The sequence below is a fragment of the Nomascus leucogenys genome, chromosome 14 (assembly GCF_006542625.1).
Source record: "Nomascus leucogenys isolate Asia chromosome 14, Asia_NLE_v1, whole genome shotgun sequence".
NCBI classification, from domain to species: domain Eukaryota; kingdom Metazoa; phylum Chordata; class Mammalia; order Primates; family Hylobatidae; genus Nomascus; species Nomascus leucogenys.
Window position 1 is genome coordinate 35,747,574 of NC_044394.1, and position 21,677 is coordinate 35,769,250.

At 52.1% G+C, this 21,677-nt stretch overlaps 2 protein-coding genes across 2 annotated transcripts; one reads left to right on the forward strand and one right to left on the reverse strand.

The window, feature by feature from the left end:
- Positions 1-4,756: 4,756 nt before the first annotated feature.
- Positions 4,757-11,400, forward strand: ANKRD53 (ankyrin repeat domain 53). Its single transcript, XM_003262530.4, is given in 7 exon segments — positions 4,757-4,952; positions 4,955-5,006; positions 5,207-5,453; positions 5,771-5,970; positions 8,032-8,196; positions 8,673-8,793; positions 10,711-11,400. Coding segments are annotated over 7 exon segments (1,590 nt in total). The 5' UTR covers positions 4,757-4,837.
- A 639-nt stretch (positions 11,401-12,039) lies between these two features.
- Positions 12,040-20,990, reverse strand: TEX261 (testis expressed 261). Its single transcript, XM_030827282.1, has 6 exons — positions 20,742-20,990; positions 19,751-19,830; positions 17,908-18,061; positions 15,844-15,911; positions 15,007-15,109; positions 12,040-14,808 (listed from the first exon to the last, which is right to left on the reverse strand). Exons 1-6 carry the CDS (start codon positions 20,809-20,811, stop codon positions 14,693-14,695), a joined length of 591 nt encoding a protein of 196 aa, XP_030683142.1. The 5' UTR covers positions 20,812-20,990; the 3' UTR covers positions 12,040-14,692.
- Between the last annotated feature and the right edge of the window lie 687 nt (positions 20,991-21,677).

A 21,677-nucleotide genomic window follows, 5' to 3' on the forward strand; every position in this document is an offset into this window, starting at 1 on the left:
TTTCTTAAATGTGTAGATTAATCTTTTTCATCAAACTTGGCTAATTTTCGGCCATCGCTTCTTCAATTACTTTCTCTGCTCTTTTCTCTCATCTCTCCTTCTGGAATTCCCATTATGAATATGTTGGTGTGCCTAATGGTGCCCCCCGACTTTTTTTGAGGCTCTGTTTTCCTTCATTCTTTTTTCTCTTTGCTCTTTGGATTGCATAATCTCTACTGCCTATCTTCAAGTTTGCTGATCCTTTCTTCTGCAAGTTCAAATCCACCATTGTTCCTCTCTAGTGAATTTTTCATTTCAATTATTATACTCTGCAATTCCAGAATTCATTGGATTATTTTTTAATGGTTTATCTTATCGATAGTCTCTATTTGTTGAGAAATTGTCACCATATCTTCTTCTACTTTTTTAAATCATAGTTTCCTTTAGTTCTTTAAACATAGTTATAAATGGCTGCTTTGAAGTCTTGGTCTGTTAAAGCTGATATCTGGCTTCTTTCATAGGCAGTTTCTGTTGTCTGCTTTTTTTCCCTACGTATGGGTCATACTTTCCTGTTTATTTGTATATCTCATGGTTTTTTGTTGAAAATTAAACTTTTTAGGAAATATATTGTAGTAACTCTGAATTCTGATTTCCCTTCCCCCTTCTCGGGCTTGTTTTTGTTATTTGCTTGTTTGTTTAGGGACTTGGATAGGCTCTCATAGTGAAGTCCTGTTTTCCCTCAATGTAAATCTGATTTAAGGGGTATGACTTGTTCTTTAGGGTTCCTGTCCTGAGCAGACCTCCCCACCCCTACAATATAGTGGGCACCCAGATACCTGCCTTCCTCCAGATCTGGTCCCAAGAAGCAGACATTCCCTCTCCCACCCGTTAGAACCTGTCTTTCAAATTTTTCTTTCTCCCCCAAAAGCATGATCCACTTCCTTCCAAATGGATACTCCAGGGTGCTGTTCTGAAAGTCCTGTTTCCTACCCCATTACCACCATAGCCAGAACCCAGACTCACCACTGGAGGACTCCCAATTCTCACAGCCAAGTTCCCCCACCCTGCTGCCATCCATGGGCAAGCATGCTGCCTGGTCACAGTGAAAGTGTCAGCTTCCACAGCCTAGGCCCATCTTAGGGTGTGTCCCTTCTCAAACAAATGGATCTCAGTACTCCAAGCATAATTCTTTAGTTTCACGTACCTGGCCATTTCTCTGGGGTGTACCACTCCTCCTCCTGGAAGACAGCACAGGGCCAGGTTCCAATGTCCCCTGGGTCTTCACAGTGCCCCTAGCCCACACAGCTCTTTTCTGGGACTATCCCACTGGTCTTAATTCTTTTACCCAATAGAGGCTTTAACCTTAGGAGTTTTTACTAGTCAGGCTTCAGTTGAAAGTGACAGAAGCTCAATCTAAACTAGCTTAAGCTTCAAGAGGATCCTGGGGTGGTTTAGAGAACAGATGAGAAGCATCTGGCCTTGAGCACTGGCCCTGGAGTGTGCAGACAGCGCCTCTCTACGTTCTCCCCCAACTTCTCCCTGGTGGGCCTGCTCCCCTCAGCCTTCCATCTCCCTTGCCTAGAGCTGTAGAACCAGTTAACCTGGAGCCACACCCTTACCATCACCTTCCAAAGAAGAAATCGAACCTTTCTCTGGGCATTTTCTGCTGTCTGCCCTTCTCATGGTCCAGCTTCTGTTGTTCCACCAGGTGTTATGTTTGCCCAGTTGCGTGGCTGTGGCCCAGGTGTCTTTAGGATAACACATTCTCTCCTCCCGGGGACTCTGCTAGTTTCCTGTTTCTTCCTCCCTTACTCTATTGACCCTTCTCCCTCAAAATCACCTGCAGCCTCTTGCCTCCCTGACTGAGGCAGAAAGGCCTTAAAGTGGTTCTCAACCCTGGCTACACACAAGAATCACCTGGAGAACTTTACAAATGCCAGTGCCCAGCCCCCAAACCAGATGAATTAATCAGAATCTGTAGGGGTAAGTCCCCTGCATTGGTGTTTGTACAGCCAGGGTTGCAAAACACTTGTATAGAGATGTAAGATACCCCAGGTCAAGATAGTGAGGATGTACTTGGAGAGGTACTGAGATGCTCTCTTCAACCCCACCACATACACAGGGTCCTGTTGTCATTATTAGAATCCTAACACCCCAGAAGCAACAATAGCCCCAGGAAATCCTCAAACTTTATCCCTGAAAAGCACTGTCACTTTATCTCAACTTGAAGCCAGTTGCTAAGGCCCTACTTGGGGCAGATAGCCAGCATGATTTGCTAGTTTTGAAGGTGTTTGCCAGGTATGCTGAGTCCTGGCTACTGGGATTGGGGGACAAGTGCCTTCTCAGAAGACAGTATCCTGGAAAGGGAGAAAGGTGATTCTGGGTGGATAATCTGTATTCTTGTCCCTCTCTGCAGGTCACTGTGGTCTTAGGGGACCTTCTGTCCTTTTCTTAGGGGAAATACCTGGAATGCTGGGGTACAGAGAAGAGACCGTGGTAGGGGTGGAGTGATGTAGTCAGATATGCCCAGAGTTGACCCTGCAGCCACAGGAGCCTTCTTATAAACTTGGGGTCATTCCTGTTGAGAAGGGATGAGAATGTGGATGGCTCAGTAAGACAACACTGATTCAAGCAACAGTTATTGCTTAGCTACTATATATTCTAAAAAGTCAAAAGGCAAACTGAGGAAAATATTGACAACAAATATAACATACATAAAGGGTCACTATGCTAATAAGTTTTACAGATCAGTAAGAAACACATTAAGGCCCTCAAAGAACCACGTGAGTAAAAGAATTCCTAGAAGACAAAACCACTGATAATTAAATGTTTAACTCTTGTTGGTAATCAAAGAGCCACACTATAACATCATTTCCACTACCAAATTAGTGAACATTTACTTAAAATCCTAATATCTGATGCTAGCAATGGTTTGAATAGTTCTTCTTTGAGTAATAGCAGATTCACAGGTAGTGCTTCTCTGCTAGCACCGTTCTCATTGTTTGCATTCCTTCATTCCTTGTAAAGTAGGTGCTATTATCCCCATTTTGCTGCTGTAGAAACTTGTAGGGACCAGCCCCACAGGGTGGGTGGGTTTTTCTCCCCGTATGCAGAGACGAGAGATTGTAGAAATAAAGACACAAGACAAAGAGATAAAAGAAAAGACAGCTGGGCCCTGGGAACCACTACCACCAAGAGGGCAGAGATCGGTAGTGGCCCCGAATGCCTGGCTGTGCTGTTATTTATTGGATACAAGGCAAAAGGGGCAGGGTAAGGAGTGTGAGTCATCTGCAATGATTGATAAGGTCACGTGAGTCACGTGTCCACCGGACAGGGGGCCCTTCACTGCTTGGCAGCCGAGGCAGGGGTAGAGAGAGAGAGAGAGAGAGAAAGGACAGCTTACGCCATTATTTCTGCATATCAGAGACTTTTAGTACTTTCACTAATTTTGCTACTGCTATCCAGAAGGCAGAGCCAGGTGTACAGGATGGAACATGAAAGTGAAACAGGAGTGTGACCCCTGAAGCACAGCATCACAGGGAGACGTTTAGGCCTCCGGATAACTGTGGGCGGGCCTGACTGATGTCAGGCCCTCCACAAAAGGTGGTGGAGTAGAGTCTTCTCTAAACTCCCCCAGGAAAGGGAGACTCCCTTTCCCGGTTTGCTAAGCAGCAGGTGCTTTTTCTTTGCACTGATGCTACCGCTAGACCACGGTCCACTTGGTAACCGGCGTCTTCCCAGACGCTGGCATTACCGCTAGACCAAGGAGCCCTCTGGTGGCCCTGTCCGGACATAACAGAAGGCTCACACTCTTGTCTTCTGGTCACTTCTCACTATGTCCCCTCAGCTCCTATCTCTGTATGGCCTGGTTTTTCCTAGGTTATGATTATAGAGCGAGGATTATTATAATATTGAAATAAAGAGTAATTGCTACAAACTGATGATTAACGATATTCATATATAATCATGTCTATGATCTAGATCTAGTGTAACTCTTGTTGTTTTATATATTTTATTATACTGGAACAGCTTGTGCCCTCAGTCTCTTGCCTCGGCACCTGGGTGGCTTGCCGCCCACAGAAACTAAGTCAGGTAACTTGCCCAAAGCCACACTGCTGATGTGCAGCGCACCTGCTTCACTGCAGGTGGAAGTGGAAGTGAATAATAACCTTCCTGGAAGGCAGTCTGCAATCCCATATTGACAGCTGAAAAATATTCATTCCCTTTCACCTAGTGATTCGACCCCCAGGAATCCATTCTAAGAAAACAACCAGAGTTGAGCCATTTCGTTCTCGGCAGCACATGTGAAACAATGGCACATCCATTATGACGCTGGGCTCTGGTTGCGTCATAATGTACGTTTAGTATGTGGAGTGATAATGCACGCTAGCTCATAATATAATATTATTAATAAACGAAAAGAGATACAAAAAATAGTCATGATACGCATATATATTGCAATAAACCATGATTTCTGTGGGTGGTGGGATGGTAATTTTTAATTTCCACACTGAGTATTTCTGTTTTCTACTTGTCGGTTTGATAATCGGAAACAAAAGCTAAGTGTCTTTGTTGTTTGTGTGTTTGATGCTGAGTTTCCCGGGCAGCAGGACTGGGAGGTTGAGTGGGGGGGTCTTGGCTCAGGCTGGGAGCAGAGCGGCGGGTGGGGAGCGGCAGGCGGGCGGGGTCCCCAGAGGCGCCCGGGCTCTTCCCCTCCAGCTAGAGAGGCAGCCGAACCTTAGCGGCCTGGAAGGGGCCGGGAAACCGCGGCAAGCGGGCAAGGAGCGGCCCCCGGGGGCGGGGCGCCGGCGGGTGGGTGAGCAGCCCGCCCGGCCCAGGTCCGAGTTCCAGCCCCGCGATGGCCTCCGCGGGCAGCACCGCTCGGCGGGCGGGCTCGGGAAGCTGGCACTCAGAAAGGGGAGAAGGGAGAGGTGCTCGGCCGCAGCCAACTCCACGTGGCTCCATGCAGCGCGCGACAAAGTCTCCTTGAAGGCCACCTGGACTGACGCGGAGTCCAAGCAGCCCAGGTGGGTAGCGGGAGAAGGTGTCCCGGCTGCGGGGAACGAGAACCCGGCCCAGCGCCTCCCTGATGGGCAGGGCCTGGAGCGGGCGGGGGCGGAGGCTGCGGCCCAAGAAGCCCGGAGAGCCAGGCGGGGGCCAGGGATCGCCTCCCGAGAGGTGCCTAGGCGGTGGCCCAGAGTCGCTTCCCCACTGCCCCGCCCACCAGCCAGCCCCTGCCCGACCTCGCAGACCACCTCCGTGCGCAGGCGACTGCCCTCGCCACGCCGCGCCGCCCTGCCTCGCTAACCCCGCCCCGCGCTGACCCCAGCCCCAGGGGGGAGTCCGACCAGACGGCGATCGACCAGACGGTGATCTGGAGCTACTACCAGCTGTTCGCGGCGGCTGTGGGCAACGTGGAATGGCTGCGATTCTGTCTGAACCAGAGCCTCAGGGAAATCCCCACCGACTACAAGGTAAGTTCTTGAGTGTAGGGGCAAAGACCGAGGTCCCTCTCCCGCTACGCTGCTCAGAGTGGTCACCTGGAGAAGAGATGTCGTTTTCTGGGTAGATCTTCCTAATTTAACTCATCTTCTGGCTGTGGAAGGACCATTTTGGGGGCAGGGAGGTTGGGTGGGCTGATGAACACACACTGGTTAATTAGCAAAAGGGTGTGAGCATTCCTGGGGACACAGGGAAGAGAGTGAAGGTAACCCCAATAAATTTATATAAATTGTGGACCCTGGGACCTCAGTCCCACTCAGCCTCCTCCTGCCTGCTATGGACCTCACAGGGCTTCACTGCCATCCACTTCGCCGCCCAACGGGGCAAGCTTGCATGCCTGCAGGTCCTGGTAGAGGAGTACAAGTTTCCCGTGGACCTGCTGACCAACAATAGCCAGACACCCCTGCACCTCGTCATCCACAGGGACAACACCACCGTGGCCCTCCCCTGCATCTACTACCTGCTGGAGAAAGGTGCAGCCCTCAATGCGTGAGTCCAGCCTGCTTCAGGAGGGAGGCTTCGGGCGCGGGCACGGCCCCACTTCCAGGCAGGCAAATCCATGCAGGACAAGCAGAGGGGCTGCTGGAGGTGACAAGGATTGGGTCCCACATAAAGCAGTCAGGAATCCACATGGTGTAGTAAAGAGACTGGGCTTTAGCCAGGCGTGGTGGCTCATGCCTGTAATCCCAACACTTTGGAAGGCCGCAGCAGGCAGATCACCTGAGGTCAGGAGTTCGACACCAGCATGACCAACATGGAGAAACCCCGTCTCTGCTAAAAATACAAAATTAGCAGGGCGTGGTGGTGCATGCCTGTAATCCCAGCTATTTGGGAGGCTGAGGCAGAACTGCTTGAACCCAGGAAGTGGAGGTTGTGGTGAGCCAAGATGGTGCCATTGCACTTCAGCCCGGGCAACAAGAGTGAGACTCCATCTCAAAAAAAAAAAAAAAGATTGGCCTTTAACAGACCTAGTCTACATCCAAGCTCTGCAACTTGCTAGCAGACAGCAGGACCTTAGGCAAGTCACTCAACCTCTAAGCCCTAGTACTCTGGCTCCCAAACTTAGGTGAACATTGGAATTACCTAGGGAGCTTAAAAAATATGAACACCTGGCCGGGTGGCATGGTGGCATAGTCCCAGCTACTTGGGAGGCTGAGGCAGGAGAATCGCTTGAACCCGGGAGGTGGAGGTTGCAGTGAGCCGAGATTGCACCAATGCACTCCAGCCTGGCAATAGAGCGAGACTCCGTCTCAAAAAATAAAAAATAAAAAAAATTAGGCCGGGCGCAGTGGCTCACGCCTGTAATCCCAGCACTTTGGGAGGCTGAGGCGGGTGGATCACGAGGTCAGGAAATCAAGACCATCCTGGCTAACACAGTGAAACCCCGTCTCTACTAAAAATACAAAAAAGTTAACCGGGCGTAGTGGCGGGTGCCTGTTGTCCCAGCTGCTTGGGAGGCTGAGGCAGGAGAATGGCGTGAACCTGGGAGGCAGAGCTTGCAGTGAGCCGAGATTGCACCACTGCACTCCAGCCTGGGTGACAGAGTGAGACTCCGTCTAAAAAAAAAAAATTAAAAAATACAAACACCTGTGTTCCAATCCAAAGGCTGTGATTTCATGGGTCTGTGGTGTAACCTGGGCTTTGGAAGTCAGAAAAGATCCCCAGGTGCTTCTAGCTTGCAGCCAAGTTTGGGAACCTCTGTCTCAGTGTCTTCAACTGAAACTTGGGAGAATAGCAGTACCTATCACATGGGACTACTGTGATCGCTGAAAAGTGCATGGCATATAGGAGACTGCATTCATTCAAAGTATCAAGTATGCACTACGTGCTAAGCACTATGCTGGAGTCACAGAAATGGTCCCTCTCCTCATGAAGCTGACATTCTAGTGCAGGAGCAGACAGTAAATTAGCAAACAAATAAATGAACAAAATCCTGACAGAGCACGGGAAGTGGTTATGAAAAAAATAAACAGGGTGATGATGTAGGGGGTAAAGCAGGTAGGGGGAGGATCTATTTTGGATGAAGCAATCACCTCTAAGGAGGTGACATTTAAATTGGAACCTGAAGACAGAGTGAGCCAGCCATGCAAAGAGCCAGGGAAAAGTGTTCCAGGTAGAGGTAACATCATATGCAAAGACCATGTGTTGGGAAAGAGTGGGCAAGGTCAAAGGATAAGATCGAGGAGGTTAGGCCCAGGTCATGCAGATCTTGTGGGCATACAGAATCTGGTGAGGCATAGGGAAAGGGCAGGGGGCTGGTTGGTTTAAGAGTGGATGAGGTTAGTGGTCTCTGAACGAAGCCAGCTCTCCTTGCAGCAGTTCTTAACTGTCACATACCTTCTAAAGTCAGATTTTTACTGTTCACTTAGTCCAATTCCTCCCTCTACAGTAAAGGAAATTGAGGTGCCGAAAGGGAGAGACATAGCTAGGATCACCCAGTGGACTGATGGTAGAGCAGGGCTCGGAAACTGGTGTGTCCATCTATCTGATGGGCAGATGCTCTTTGTCTTTCCTTTCTGCCCTCATCCCCACTGGCGGGGCCTTCCACAGTCAGACATGCAACGGCTCCACGCCCCTGCACCTGGCAGCCCGTGACGGCCTGCTGGACTGTGTGAAGCTCCTGGTGCAGAGTGGCGCCAATGTCCATGCCCAAGATGCCATGGGCTACAAACCCATTGACTTCTGCAAAATGTGGAACCACCGTGCCTGTGCCCGGTGAGAGTGTGAGAACCACCTAGAGCCTGCCCACCCCCTTCCCCTCCCCCAGCCTTTTCCCTGGGGCCCTCACCACAGCTGAGCCTTTAAGGGGAGGGTTGGGAAGCCAGACAGCTGGAGGATGTGTCTACTGCCCAGGATATTTTGGATGAGGCAATCACCTCATCACCTGGGCTGGGGGGTAAGTCTGCCCAGGTCCCCTGCTCTCTGGGTTGATCACTGCCCTCCTTTCCTGCCCTGGGGCCCCTGGCTCCTCAGCAGGAGGGTGGTGACCAGGTCATCAAGGACTTTCCTCTTTCACCTAAAGGAAGTAGGGAGCCAGAGGGCCCTGGGCAATGGGGATGGCTCGTCTTGCTCGTCTCCCTCTGGCCACTCCCCTCATCCCCATCCAAGCTCTCAGCAGCAGCCTGTCTTCCCAGCCCAGTTGGAAGCTCTGTCACTGTGGGATGACACCCCTGCCCCGACCTTGGCACCAGGTTCTTGAAGGATGCCATGTGGAAAAAGGACAAGAAGGACTTTGCCCGTGAGATGAGGAAAATGAAGACGTTCATGAGCCAGCTGGCCCTCATGGAGCACAACTACCTGACTGAGTATCAAGTAAGGGGGACAGCAGGGGGGCCAGGGGACAGCTGCTACCCAGGCATGTGAGCAGAGGGGGCAGTGACAGACATATTGTGGAGGAGTGGCTAGAAGCACTCCCACCCTGAAAGAGCCACCCTTTCGCCTGTACTCCCACCGTGTACTCTGACTGGAATACCACTCTTTTAAATAAGCCAGTGTTTTGGTCAAAAGACTTCTCCTGTGTTAGAAAGCCAATTTAAGCAAGCTTAAATTCGCAAGTATTTCTGGGCCCCTCCTAGTGTACTGCCTCTTTCAGGATGAGAACCTTCAATGAGACCATGGCCCTGCCTGTAACTGGGGCTCACACTCTGGTTAAAAAGATCCACCCTTCCTTCCAGCAGGCACTGGGCATTCACTCTGTGCTAGGAACCTGCTAGACCCTGAGGTCTAAAGATGAACAATATGTGGTCCCCACGCTCAAGGAGTTTAGAGTCTAGCAGAGGAGGCAGGTTACAGGCCCATCAAGGAGGAGAGGGTCCAGGAGGGTGTCAGGAGGCATGATGCTTAAGAGGAGTCTTGAAAGATGCGCAGCAGTTGGCTATATGAAGGAGGGAAGGGCTAACCAGGCATAAAGAGCAGCCGCATGGAAAGGCATAGAGGCACCTGGGAACATGATGTATGCAGAGAATGAAAACTCAGAGCAGCTGGGGATCAGATGTAAGTTGGAGGCTGACAAGATTTGGCAGGGGCTCACATCAGTGAAGGACCTTGGCTGGGGAGGAAAGGGGATTTTAAGCAGGCGTAATTACATAGGGTGCAAAACCCAAAAAACTCAGAAGATACTGGGAATCTTAAGTGAATCCTGAAGTGGGGAGGGCTTTGGGGCTGCTGACTCCAGCACACCAGGTCTGTTTCAGCTCCATTTCTCTCCAGTTCTCAGCCCTATCCTCCTCTGATGTCAGGGTCACCAGTCCTCAGAGTCACACACTGTCCAGAGGAGGCAAGGCCCATCTGTTTCCTGTAGCTCTAACCTTTTCCAGAAGCTCCTTGCATCTCCCCTCATCTCTTATGGCCTCAATTCGATCAAGTGTCCATTCTCGTTCCTTTAGCTAGAACTAAAGGAAAGCCATATGCTGACTGACTTAGGTCTGGGGCAAGGTCTGATGGAATTATTATGATTGGCTTAGCCCAATCAGAGCCTGTGCCTGGAGCTGGGTCAATCTCCAAAGCCTCTGATTGCTTAGCAACAGTCTGGGAGTGAGATAGTGAGAAAATGGTGGTGGGGGAGGTTCTATGACAACATATGGAAGGCTCCGTGGAGGCAAGGACAGAGCTAGATTGAGTTGCTGCCACTGGGCCTGGAGAGCCAGCCAACTGTATCCTCCCTACATGACTTCTCAAGGCCCACCACTTCCAAGAAGTGTGTCCACATCAGGCCACCCGGTCCTTTCTGCTTTCTCTTTCCAGGATCAAGGATACAGTGTGCACTTCCCATTTGCCTTTTCCCCCATCACACCAGAGACTCTCTTATGGCAGGACATGTCTCTACTATCAGACTGTGGATTCCTTTGGAGAAGAAGGGAATTGTCTTTCTGTAAGGCTTGAGGTTTTCCCTAGGGCAGGGACTGTGTCTCCCATGTCAAGTTGGAGTCTCACCTAGGGCAGAGGCTATATCTCTCCCATCAGATTGGAGATCTCCCCTTTGGGAGAGGTGCTTTGTCTCCCCACTCAGCCCAGGGGCTCCCTTATGGAAAAAGTTGTCTCCCCCATCGGAACACCAGCTCCCATAAGGTAGGTGTTGCTCCCATCAGACTCAGAGTTTCCCTCCCATCAGACTCAGTTTCCCTCATCCTTCAGACCGTGGTTTCCGAAAGCTACAGCCACAGGACCTCCTTGCACAGAAGTAGAGGGCAGCAGGCCTCCATGACTCTCTTGTGCCCTCTGTTGTTGCAGAAAGAGCACAAAATTCTCAGCGAAGCTGCTATCAGAAAGTGGCTCCACGGCAAGCTGCACCCAGGCCACTCTCTGGTCTCTAATACCAAGCAAGCCCAGGCCACCGCCCTCTCCAAGACCCCAGAGCAACGGGGATCGCAGCGTTCCAGGAGCTTCCACCCGTCTGTGGAGGCGCGCCTGCAATGCATTCCACAGCCCACGGAGATGCCCAAGCCCGTCTACAGGAAGCCCACGGTCAAGCGGCCCACGATGTGGAATGTTAGCAACAACCCCGCCAGAACCCCCACCACCCAGATCAGCCACTCGCAGGGCATCCGCCTGGGCGTGCATCCAGACCCCATTCCGGAGCACGACTTCAGCAGCTTCCTGGAGGTGAGGCCTGATGGGCACGGCGGTGCGCGGCTGCACACAGTGGACGGCCACTGGGTGGCGCCCGTGCCGCGGCTGCCTTTTGAGGTGCTGCTCCGCATGCTGTACCCACGTGTATGGCCGTACAGAATGAAGGTGCCCCAGGGCTTTTACCCCATCAGCATGAGGGAAGTGCCCAGGAAGCGGCACCTGGGTGACAACACCTTCTGGACTGACACTCTGGCCATGAACCTGCGTGACACATTTGATGAAGCCTTCCTGGCAGCTGTGCGATCTCATCAAGGACTCCCCGCCCTGCCCTCCCCACAAACCAACCCATAAAGTTATTAGGGCTACCTCTCCCCCTGAGGCAGCCCAGTGAAGGCTGAAGTGTAGCAATTTGCGTTGTGGGTGGCGAGAAAAGGGGGAGGGGTGCCTATGGGCTTCCCACTCCCAAGCTCGAGGAGTCCCCCTTCCCAATCAAAAGCCCAGACCCCAGGCCTCCTTTCTCTCTCCAAATAAATGTCTTGGCACCACTGCGCCCCCGCCAGGAAATCCAAGTTAGGTTCAGAGTGGGGGGGTCAGGCGCTATCCTTCACCTTGGCATTGTAAAAGTTGTCACATTTTGGCACCCCCACTGCCCTCCCAGCCCTAAGGGCCCAGGCTTCCAGGATGGAAGGACCCACCGGGAAATTCTGTTTCTTGTTCAGATTAAGCCCTTCCTGCTGCAGGCTCTAAGCTGAGACCCAGAATGGGGTGGAGGCAGCTAATATGTCCCCCTGGCATGGGCTTCCCTGCTACTCTGGCTGCCATCCTTATTCCCAGCGGCCACTGAGGTTTCTGCAGTTCAGGGAGGCATGGGCATACATCAACGGAGGGGAGGGATGTGTGGTTTCCATCCGAGTCTATGAAAGCACTTGTACTTCCTCCAGGAAGTTAACTGGCTTCCCTGTATCCCTTTGTACACAACACTACAATTCATTCATTAAACAAACATTTATTGAGTGCTTTCTAGGTGCCAGGCACCAAGCCAGGCACTGTTAATACAAAAATTCCAACACAATCCTTGCCCTCAAGGAGCTTACAGTCTACTGGGGAGATGACCATTAGGCAGGCAAGTGAGCCCAGAGTGATCTGTGTAGTATGCCAGGGTGGGGGTCAGGAGGAGAGGGTATAGCCAAAGCTCCTTGGAGGAAGTCAAGTCTAAGTTGAGATTTGACAGAGAAAGTACCCTTTCTCTGTGACCAAAAGAAAGGAGGAATCAGAGTGGCAATGGAGAGCCACTGCATCTCTGGATACAGGAGGCTGGGCCCCAGAATGCAAGAAGGCAAGTGATGAGACCAGAGAGGTGAGCAGGGACCAGGACACCATGAGTCTCACAAGCCATGCTGAGGGGTCTGGACTTTATCCTGAGGGCAGCAGGGAGCCATGGAAGGTTTTAGGCCAGAGAGTGACTTGATCAACTAGGCAATGCATTTTAGGAAGATAGCTCTGGCCACGGGATAGAGAAGCAGTAGGAGGCTGTCACAATAATCCAGGTGAAAGCTGATGACAGTGGGAGTGGCTCAAATCAAGAGATGTTAAGGTAGACCTGACCGTTTTGAGAGATTGGATGTGGTGGGCAGAAAGAGAAAACAGGAATACAAGAAGTTTCCTGTCTGGCTCCTGAGTGATCTCGGGGTCAAGGGAAGTACCCAGAAGGGACAGGTTCGCAGAAGACAGCAAGTACCATCTGGGCCGTGGACCTGAATTGTCTGTGCACCTAGAAGGCAGCAAAACTGTGGTTCAGGTGATCAGGAAGGATGTTGGGGCTGGAGGTCAACTCTAAATTCCTCACCATCCTTGAAACTATCTAGATGGATGGGCTTCCCTAGGGAGCCCACAGCAGAACCCTGAAAGACCCTACTGTGCATGGGCAAGTGGAGAAGCCTGCACAGAAGCCTGAAAGGAACAGCCAGGGAGGTAGGACAACTAGCCACAGAGGTGCCAAGGAAGTGCCATCCAAGAAGCAAGGGGTGATCAGCCATGTCAAATGCTGCCCAGATCTAGTAAGACAGGAAAGGGGTCTGCTGGATTTAGCAACCCTTGGGAGAAACTGGCAGTAGAGTGGAGGGGGCGAAGCCACATCATCAAGGTGAGGAACCAAGCAGCAGAGGGAGGAGAGTAGGGCCAGCTGTCAGCCCAATGGGAGGATGATGCAGGCTGCCAGTATCCCCTGCCTTGTCTATCCTGGTGTGCATAGGAGAAAAGGGCCTGGTAATCTCGTTCACACTAAGAGAAGACCAACATGTGCTCTTCCTCACAGGGAAAGGGGAAAGCTGGTATTCTTAAGAGAAGGTAAATGCTAAAGCCCAGGAAATGAAGGGCTATGATGGAACTCCAGGCATGATATAGAGGAAATATTTTCAAGCACAGGGGTTTTTCCAGTGGCTTAAAGGTATCACATGTGTACAGTTCATCTCTGTACCTGCCAGCCTCACTTTGAGGTATAGAACATGGCCAGAAATGGCTCTCATGGGGACTTCATTCCAATATGTACTGTTGAGCACTTGCAAGGCACTATAGTTGGAGTGCAAGGTCAACAAACGCAGGTCTGTGCTCAAGACCTGGCCTGCCTTCTTAGAAGGCAGATATATCTCCCCAGGAGCAAAGAGTGCACAGAAGAGGGCCAGGCCTTGGATGCTCTTAGAGTGACAAACAGCTTCTCCCATTAGTCCCATTTCTTTAAAAACAGGCTGCCTGGAAGCTAATTTTTATTTTGTTTCTCCTTGAGCCCAAGATAGTATTCAGCCAGAAACCACTCCTTTTCCCAGAGGAAGATTTATAAATAGGATATTGTAGATGTTCTTCTGAAAATCTAGCCCAGTCCTAAATTGTCCCCTCTCCTACTCCCAGTTTGACAGTCACGGAGCCTTGGGGAAAGAGATGGAAGAGAGTGCATCAGAGAGGCTACCTATAGCCCCAATTCCCACTCCTTGAGCGGGCTCAGCTCCTCACCCCTGCCCCCTTCCCATTAAGGGCCACAAGAACAGTCCCTTGGGAAGGGCAAGACCCAAACCCAGAAAAGGAATCCCTGGAGCAGAAAAGTGAGTCCAGTCCAGAGCAGAAGGTTAGCAGGAAGAAAGGAAGGTAAACTGTCAGGGTATTAAGGCAAACAGTGCCACCTAGAAGCTTTATTCAAACGGAAATCTGCACTTGGATAGAAATCACCGTTCAACAGCAAAAACTATTTCTGTTGGACATGCCAAGCCATGGCCCCTCCCCATGGCCACCTGCCCAGAGAACTTGTCACCATCTGCTCTTAAGCTTCACAGACCCTGCCCTGCCTGCCCCAGCTGGGCCAGAACCTCCTGACCCACCTTGGAAGGGACAGGGGAGGACTGAGGGACCTCGGCCTCCTGGCTAAGCAGGCTCTGCCACCCTCTTTGGTGCCCTTTGAGGTTACAGCCTCTTGCAGCATCAGATCTGAGCCAAGCTGAGCCCCCCAAGGAGGGTGGGGATGGGGCTTCAGAGTTGAGGGGAGGAAAGCCAGGGCAGGTGGTAGGTGCCGTCCCGACTTCCGGTCCCCAGCTGGCATAGAGGCCCAGGGGCCTGACTCTCCTGATCTTGCCCCCACATCCTGCCCGCATGGGGGTCAGTATATCTTCTGACGACTGGGTAGAATGGCCTCTTTGATGAAGGAGAAGACAACCAGGATCCCTAAGCGTTTGCCCCGCTTGCCTTTGGTGAAATAATTGGAGACGACATCATCTGTGGAGACACAGGCAAGAATATCAGAGAGAGAGAGAGAGAGTGTGTGTGCGTGCGTGTGTATGTGAACACGGCCCTCCCAACCCCGAGTCCAGGTGTCTCCAACACAGGGCTAGACTCGGTTCCCTCAGTGGATCCCTGCCAACCCAGGTCTTGCTGGCTTGCCCCCACCTCGGCCCCTTACAAATCCCTTCTCACCTCCAGGCTGCATGGTAGAGGGCAGGACGTTCTCCCCAGCCGAAAGTGACACAAAAAACGCAAAAGGAATTATCCACAGGCAGAAAGTGAAATAGGCCAGGACCTGGCAACAAGAGAGACTGAGAAGAGGGTGCCCCGGAGGTGCCAAGAGTGGGCTGGGTGTGGTCACTGTGTGTTGGTCAAGAGTGCACAGGGGGCCACACCTGATCTCCGAAGGGGGCCCAGGCCTGGGAAGCAGGGAACGCCACCCTCAGACATGGAAATCCTTCTGTAGGGAAAGGTGGAGGCTGAAAATGACTGAATGTGGCCACAAACCCCACATCTTGGTCACTAGGACAAGCAACTCCCCTGGACTGAAGGAGGCAGACAAAGTGTTAAGCCATGACTGACTGACCCACACTCCCCAAAGAAGTGACCTTGCTCTTCCCAGCAGAGGTTCAAACTAGAGCAGCAGGGTGTGGAGAAATCGTGGGAGAAGAAAACCTTGGCAGCCACTGGGAAAAGCTGGGGCTCAGGAGTGCAGTCCATCCCTGCCCTGTGAGGACTGTGTCAGAGAAGGTCACCCTAGAACCCCTTCCTGACCTCAGGATGACTCCTCCAGGGGGACCCAAAGGACTCACTGAGGAAGAGCAGTGTCCTCCCCACCTCAGCCAAAGGAGCACATTCTGTCCCCATCCACACTGCTTTCTCAAACCATCTATGTTTTGTTTTTTTCAAACATGTAATCCTTGAACAGATTCAGTTTCAAATCATAGCTAAGTTCACAAAGTAAACCATGCAAGTTCCCTTTTACTACCCTGTCCCTGTTAACAGCTGAATGTGCTGGACACTTCTTACCTCTGAGAAGGGATAATATTCTTCTGCAAAAAACTGAAATGCTAGGTAATGATTCACCACCACTAGTCCTGTTGAGGGAATGAAGAGTCAGTCAGTTTAAGGGGAATAACAGAAAGCTGTACTTTTAACTTCAAAAGGCCCTCAGAAGTTGGGAGCCTCCATGGAGTCTTAGGCCTGACTTTACACTCAACTCAGAGTAGGCTACTGCCTAGAACTGTTTCCCATCTGCTAAAATGGGAGAATGAGCCTCAACCTGCCCACTGCACAGGGCATTCCGAGTAAAATTAGAAGAAGGCTCTTTGCATGTTACAAAAATGAGACTTCTATGTTACATAATCCAAAGCATCATGACAATGAACCTCGTTTTTAGTGGATGTGAGTGCTAAAGAAAGCTCTCCCACAGTGACAGGTGGGGAGAAACCATGGGTGTGCAGATTAGATGCCCCTAAGACGCTCTACTCCAAACTGGGCAGCAGGGAGAAGTCCTGCTCAAATAAAAAGGCTCTCATTCCTCAGGAATAAAAGGGCAAGACTTGCTAGATGCTTTGAGGTGCAGTCTTCAGGTTCCTCAACATTCTGGGGGAGGGGGTCCCTCCCCATCCTGCCCCCAGGTAAGGCATACCGGTGTGAACTGATACGTTCTGGACACACACACACACACACATAGCCACCCCTCCTTGGTGTGTAACTGAGATTATAAAAGAGGGCACGTGTGCATATCCTGGACACAGGCTGCTCAAGAGACAGTCATCCCTGCTGGTTCCCATGGTGAGGTGAAGGGCAGGCACCAGAAAGAACATGTGCCCTGAAACTGACTGTCCCCTCACACACACCTCACAGCAATTCCCATGTCTCCTTTCTTCTCTCCTGCCTCTCCCATTCTAAGGCAAAGACTACAGTTCTGCTATGCCTAGCCACACTCTAGGGCTAAGAGATAATGGGAGGTAGGATAGTGCCTGGTGCCCACAAGATCTTTTGGAAAAACTCATTTAGGCATCAAAGGGCAGATCAAGGGAGTGAAATCGGGGAGCCTGCTGCTGAGGGGCTGGGGGCAGGACTTCTTCCCTGGGACAGAGGGGCCTGGTCTCCATGGAAGGGCTCCCTAAACAAACCTCTGCTGAACAAATTCTTTGGTGAAATCACACCAACACCCAAGGAAGAAACCAGTTTTGGCTTTAACAATATGCCCTTTGTGTGGATAATATTCACTCTCCAGGCTCTCTCATAGAAACAGAAAAGTCACTCTAAAAAACCCCTAACTCCATCTGATACCCTGACTGAAAGCTAGGGTAGCCAGCAATGATGAACAGGAGCAATGGCAATCTTGGCAACCAAAATACTTTCCGAAGCCTTTTCCAGGAATATCTGTAAATACCTATGTGCACCTACTATATGCCCACTGAGTCTCCCAATAGTCCTTTCAGAAACATCCTCTCTGAATAGATGGAGAAGCTAAGGCCCAGAGAGGGCCAATGATTCCCCAGGGTCAGAAAGTGGTGGCAGGGCAACGCCAAGAAGACTGGGTCCTCCACATCCAGGCTCAAGCCCGAGGCAGCAGCAGCCAGTGAGAATGAGATGAGAAGCTGCAGCCCCCAGGAGGCATTCACACCAGGCCAGAGTCTGCAAGGTGCTCACAGCCCCACGAGGCTCCAGTCCTAACCATGACTTTGGGTCAGAGGACTGGACGGACAGCTGCCTGCCTGCCTGCCTACCAGAAGGGCTTTGGGCTTTTTCTGGCCAAGTGGTTTTTTTGAGGCTGGAACTGCTCAGTTGGGGGCCCTGCCTCAGCCAATCCACAATCTCTTCTTTCCCAAACTCTCCTTCAAACTTACCTCTCTGGGAAAGCCCGCCCTGTCTGAGCCCTCAGCCCCAACAAATTCTATTCACTAGAGCCAAGATGGGCTCTAGAGTCCTCAGCAGTAAGAACCGCATCTTCCCAGCTAGCCTGGCTTCCTGGAGGACTTCAACAGCTGGCTTCCTTTTTCTGTATCCCCTTTAGTGCCCAGGATGGAGATGGGCACACCCAACCACATCAGCTGCCTCCCCAACTCCGTCCCCTCTCACCACACGACAGGATGAAGTTAGGCGAGGTCAGCATGATGAAGGGGAAGGTCTGGAGGAGGCCAAAGTAGACGAGGTTGGTGAATAGGCCCACTCCAATCATGCTGGTGGGGAAGCGCTCAAAGACGTAGAGGCCGATCAGTACAGCGGTGGAGAACTGAAACAACCAGAGGCAGAGAGTGCAGGGCGCTTCTTCCAGGCAACCTTCCTGGACTCACCAACCCCCAGCCCGCTCTAGGCAGCACTAGGTTCATGCTTCAATCTCCTCATTTCACAGGTCTGGCCTCCCCAACTAGGTTCTCTGCTCCCAAAAGGCAATACTTTTTTTTTTTTTGAGATGGAGTCTCACTCTGTCATCCAGGCTGGAGTGCAGTGGCATGATCTCCTGGATTCAAGCAATTCTCCTGCCTCAGCCTCCTGAGTAATTGGGACTACAGGCATGCACAACCACACCCAGCTAATTTTTGTGTCTTTAGTAGAGACAGGGTTTCGCCATGTTGGCCAGGCTGGTCTCGAACTTCTGACGGCCTCCCAAAGTGCTGGGATTATAGGTGTGAGCCACCGCACTCAGCCCATTTCTCAAACTTTTTGACAGCAACCCACAGTAAGAAAAACATCTGCCAGGCATGGTGGCTCACGCCTGTAATCCCAGCACTTTGGGAGGCCAAGGCAGGCAGATAACCTGAGGTTGGGAGTTTGAGACCAGCCTGACCAATATGGAGAAACCCCATCTCTACTAAAAATACAAAATTAGCCTATAATCCCAGCTACTGCGGAGGCTGAGGCAGGAGAATCACTTGAACCCAGGAGGCGGAGGTTGTGGTGAGCCGAGATTGTGCCACTGCACTCCAGCCTGGGTAATAAGAGCGAAACTCCATCTCAAAAAAGAAGGAAAAACATTTTACACTGTGACCCCAACACATATATACATATACACGATTCAAAGCTCAAATTTCAATTCTATTTATGTTCCTTTTTTAAAAAAATGCTGATTGTGACCTACTGAATTAACTACACAGCCAAATAATGAATCATGCCTACAGTTTGAAAAACATTACTGATAATGACCTACAGTTGTCAGTGCTTAGCAAATGACAGTTGGCTGAATGAGGGGCTGATTACTGTGCCAAAACCTACAAGCCGGGCCTCTGGACCAGAGCTGAGGGCTATAGTCTTGCCTCCACTGTAAACCCCCAACCTCAGCCATGCCCAGAGTGCAAGTGGCTGCTGACACCAGGTGACCTGAGGGGCTGTGGGCGCTTTCTCTCCAATGGCACCCCTACCCCCAGCCTTTCCTGCAGCTGAAGGAAGTCTGTCCACCAGCAGTCACCCCTATGGCTTTGACATCAGTGGCAAGGACTGTGTCTTCAGTAACAGAAGCCTCCCATGGGACCAGGAAAGGGTGAGGACAGCGAAGCTGTGCCAATCTTAGGACAAATCACTTGATCCGATTAGAAAGATGGCAATGAACATATACACAAAACTGTCTTACGGCTCCTCTAAGTTTTAAATGCTGTGAGCAGAGCAAAGGGCTAAAGACAGCGGGAGACAGCTAAGCAAAGTCAAATCTACGGTCTTGTCAACAGACAAGTATACTTGGCTGTCACCTTAAAGACTAGAGGACAAGGCCTGCAGTGAAACAATGCCACTTGGGGAAGGCGGCCAGGAAGATCTGGGCCCAGGAGTGCAGACCCAAAAGACAGCGTTCAGGGCAAGGAGGTAGGAATGTATGCTCAGGAAACAGCAGAGACACAGGCCTCATCATCCATGCCAAACTCTCCCCACTTCTTGCTTTTGAGGCAGGGCAAAAGAGTGAGGAGGACTCCTGGAGAAAGATGCCACTTACCCAGATCATGTATTTTATGATCCTGCTGGTGGCCACTGTGTATTCTTCTATCAGTTCTGCCAGGTAATAGAGTCCAGCTGCTGCAGGGTGGGAGGCAGGGAGACTATCAGCCAGGGTCACTCCCACCATCCTGGTCACCCCTCTCTCTGCAGCCCAGTCCCCATCCACCCTTCATGGACCCCAGAAGGTCAAGAACAAACCAAACATCCCATGTGTTGCCCTTCCAAGTCTGGAGAAGTAAAACTTTCTTAGGGCAACTAAGGACAAATCTCATAAAAATCAGTGAAAGTCTGCATTTGATGCACAGTACAATGATAACCTCTGGCTCAGAAAATGGAATTTCACGTATTCAATAAACAACTGCTGGGCACTTGGCATGAGCCAGGTCCTTGGGCTGAGGATACAGCTGAACAAGACAGACAAAGGTCCTTCCCTGACCCAGCCTGGGAAAGGGAAGGGGAACAGTAGGGAGAGACAGACGAGTTCAGTGTGAGAAATGCTACTTTAGGGAAAGGACAGGGCACTGCTGGACCATCAACCCTTGTGGACTTCCCAGAAAAGATGACATCTCAACTGAGGCCGAATGGGAACTAGCCAGAGGAGAAGTGTCAAAGGTGGAGACAGCAGGAAGTATGAAGGGCCAGAGGAGCAAAGGCGGCGGTAGGCGTTGGGGAAAATTTCCGCGCGGCAGGCCCGCGAAGAGTGGGAGCCGCAGCGGTTAGCGGTCCGCAGGCGCAAGCGCGGCACTCGAGTCACCCTTTCCCGAGCACTGCCGGAGCGGACTTTGTGACACCTGGAAGGAGCCGCGGTCAGGCCGGGCTGCCAGGCTCGACAGGAGGGGCAGGATCAGGCGGGATGGGATTGGGGCGGGGAAGGCCGGGTGCGCCGGGCAGTGGCCCCCCGAGTGTCTCCGACACCCCCGCGATGCGACCCCCAACGAGCACCGATGCCGGGGCGGGAGACCGCGCGGGCCGGGGTCGTGCAGTCTCACCGACGGCCAGCGTGATGAAGGCCACCTGGATGAAGAGCGACAGCCAGCTCAACAGGTACATGAACCACATGGCGCCCCGACCCGCCCGCTCCCCGGCCACCGGGACGGGCCTGCGCGCTTCGGCTCCGGCGACACACAGCCGCCACCGCCGTTGCCGCCGCGTCCCCGCCCGGCGGACGGCAGGACGACGGTGCGCCGCAGTCGAGAGGAGCCCGGCCCGAGTGTTGCCCGGGGCCAGGCTCGCGCTAGCGCCGCCCGCCGGAGAGGAGGGCCAACCGCCGCTGCCCCGCCAGGATCCCCCGCTCCACTGAGGGAAACGAATGCAGACGGCGGCAGCCACGGGGAGGCGGGAAGGTCCCCAGGGGCGGAGACGACCAGGCGCCCATACGGGGCTCGGAGTGCAGCCTCCAGCCCCTCCCTGTGCACTCCCGCACCAGCCTGGAGGTGGTCCAGGGCCGGACAGGGCCGCCCGACCGCGCCCCAGCAACCTCCCCAGAACCTGCCTCCCGGCAGGTTGCGGACAAATCTGTCTCTTGCGATCGCAGGTGACAGGGACAAAATTATTGAATTCCTAATATGTGCCACGCTCTGTGATAAAGGCGAGGTGTGTTCTTGTCGGAAATTTGAGCAGATGATGTAAATCATTTTATAGATGGGGAAGCTGGAGCCAAAGGAAGTTGCCCTGGGTCATGCACCTAGGAAGCTGCACAATCAGGAGTTGGGGTGATTTTAATCGGTCATCCTCCGGCCTAATTCCCCTCTAGGCTGTTCTTTTGGGGTACGTTCTGCACCTTTGTATCGCCTGCACCTCACCCCCTGCCGGGCACGCAGGGCGTCGGCTAGGCGCTGGATGCATTTACTACACCTCTGGGAGGGTTCCTGAGGGGCACCTGGAACCGGTTAGTCCTTGTCAACAAGTCTCCCATCTAGTGGCCG

What these genes read in the sequence shown, in the direction of transcription:
- TEX261 (XM_030827282.1), bottom strand. Translation starts at nt 20,811, where the DNA reads ATGTGGTTCATGTACCTGTTGAGCTGGCTGTCGCTCTTCATCCAGGTG. An exon ending in CTTCATCACGCTGGCCGTCG is followed by an intron (nt 19,831 to 20,741) that starts GTGAGACTGCAC and finishes CCCACCCTGCAG; the next exon opens with CAGCTGGACTCTATTACCTG. An exon ending in TCATAAAATACATGATCTGG is followed by an intron (nt 18,062 to 19,750) that starts GTAAGTGGCATC and finishes TGGTTGTTTCAG; the next exon opens with TTCTCCACCGCTGTACTGAT.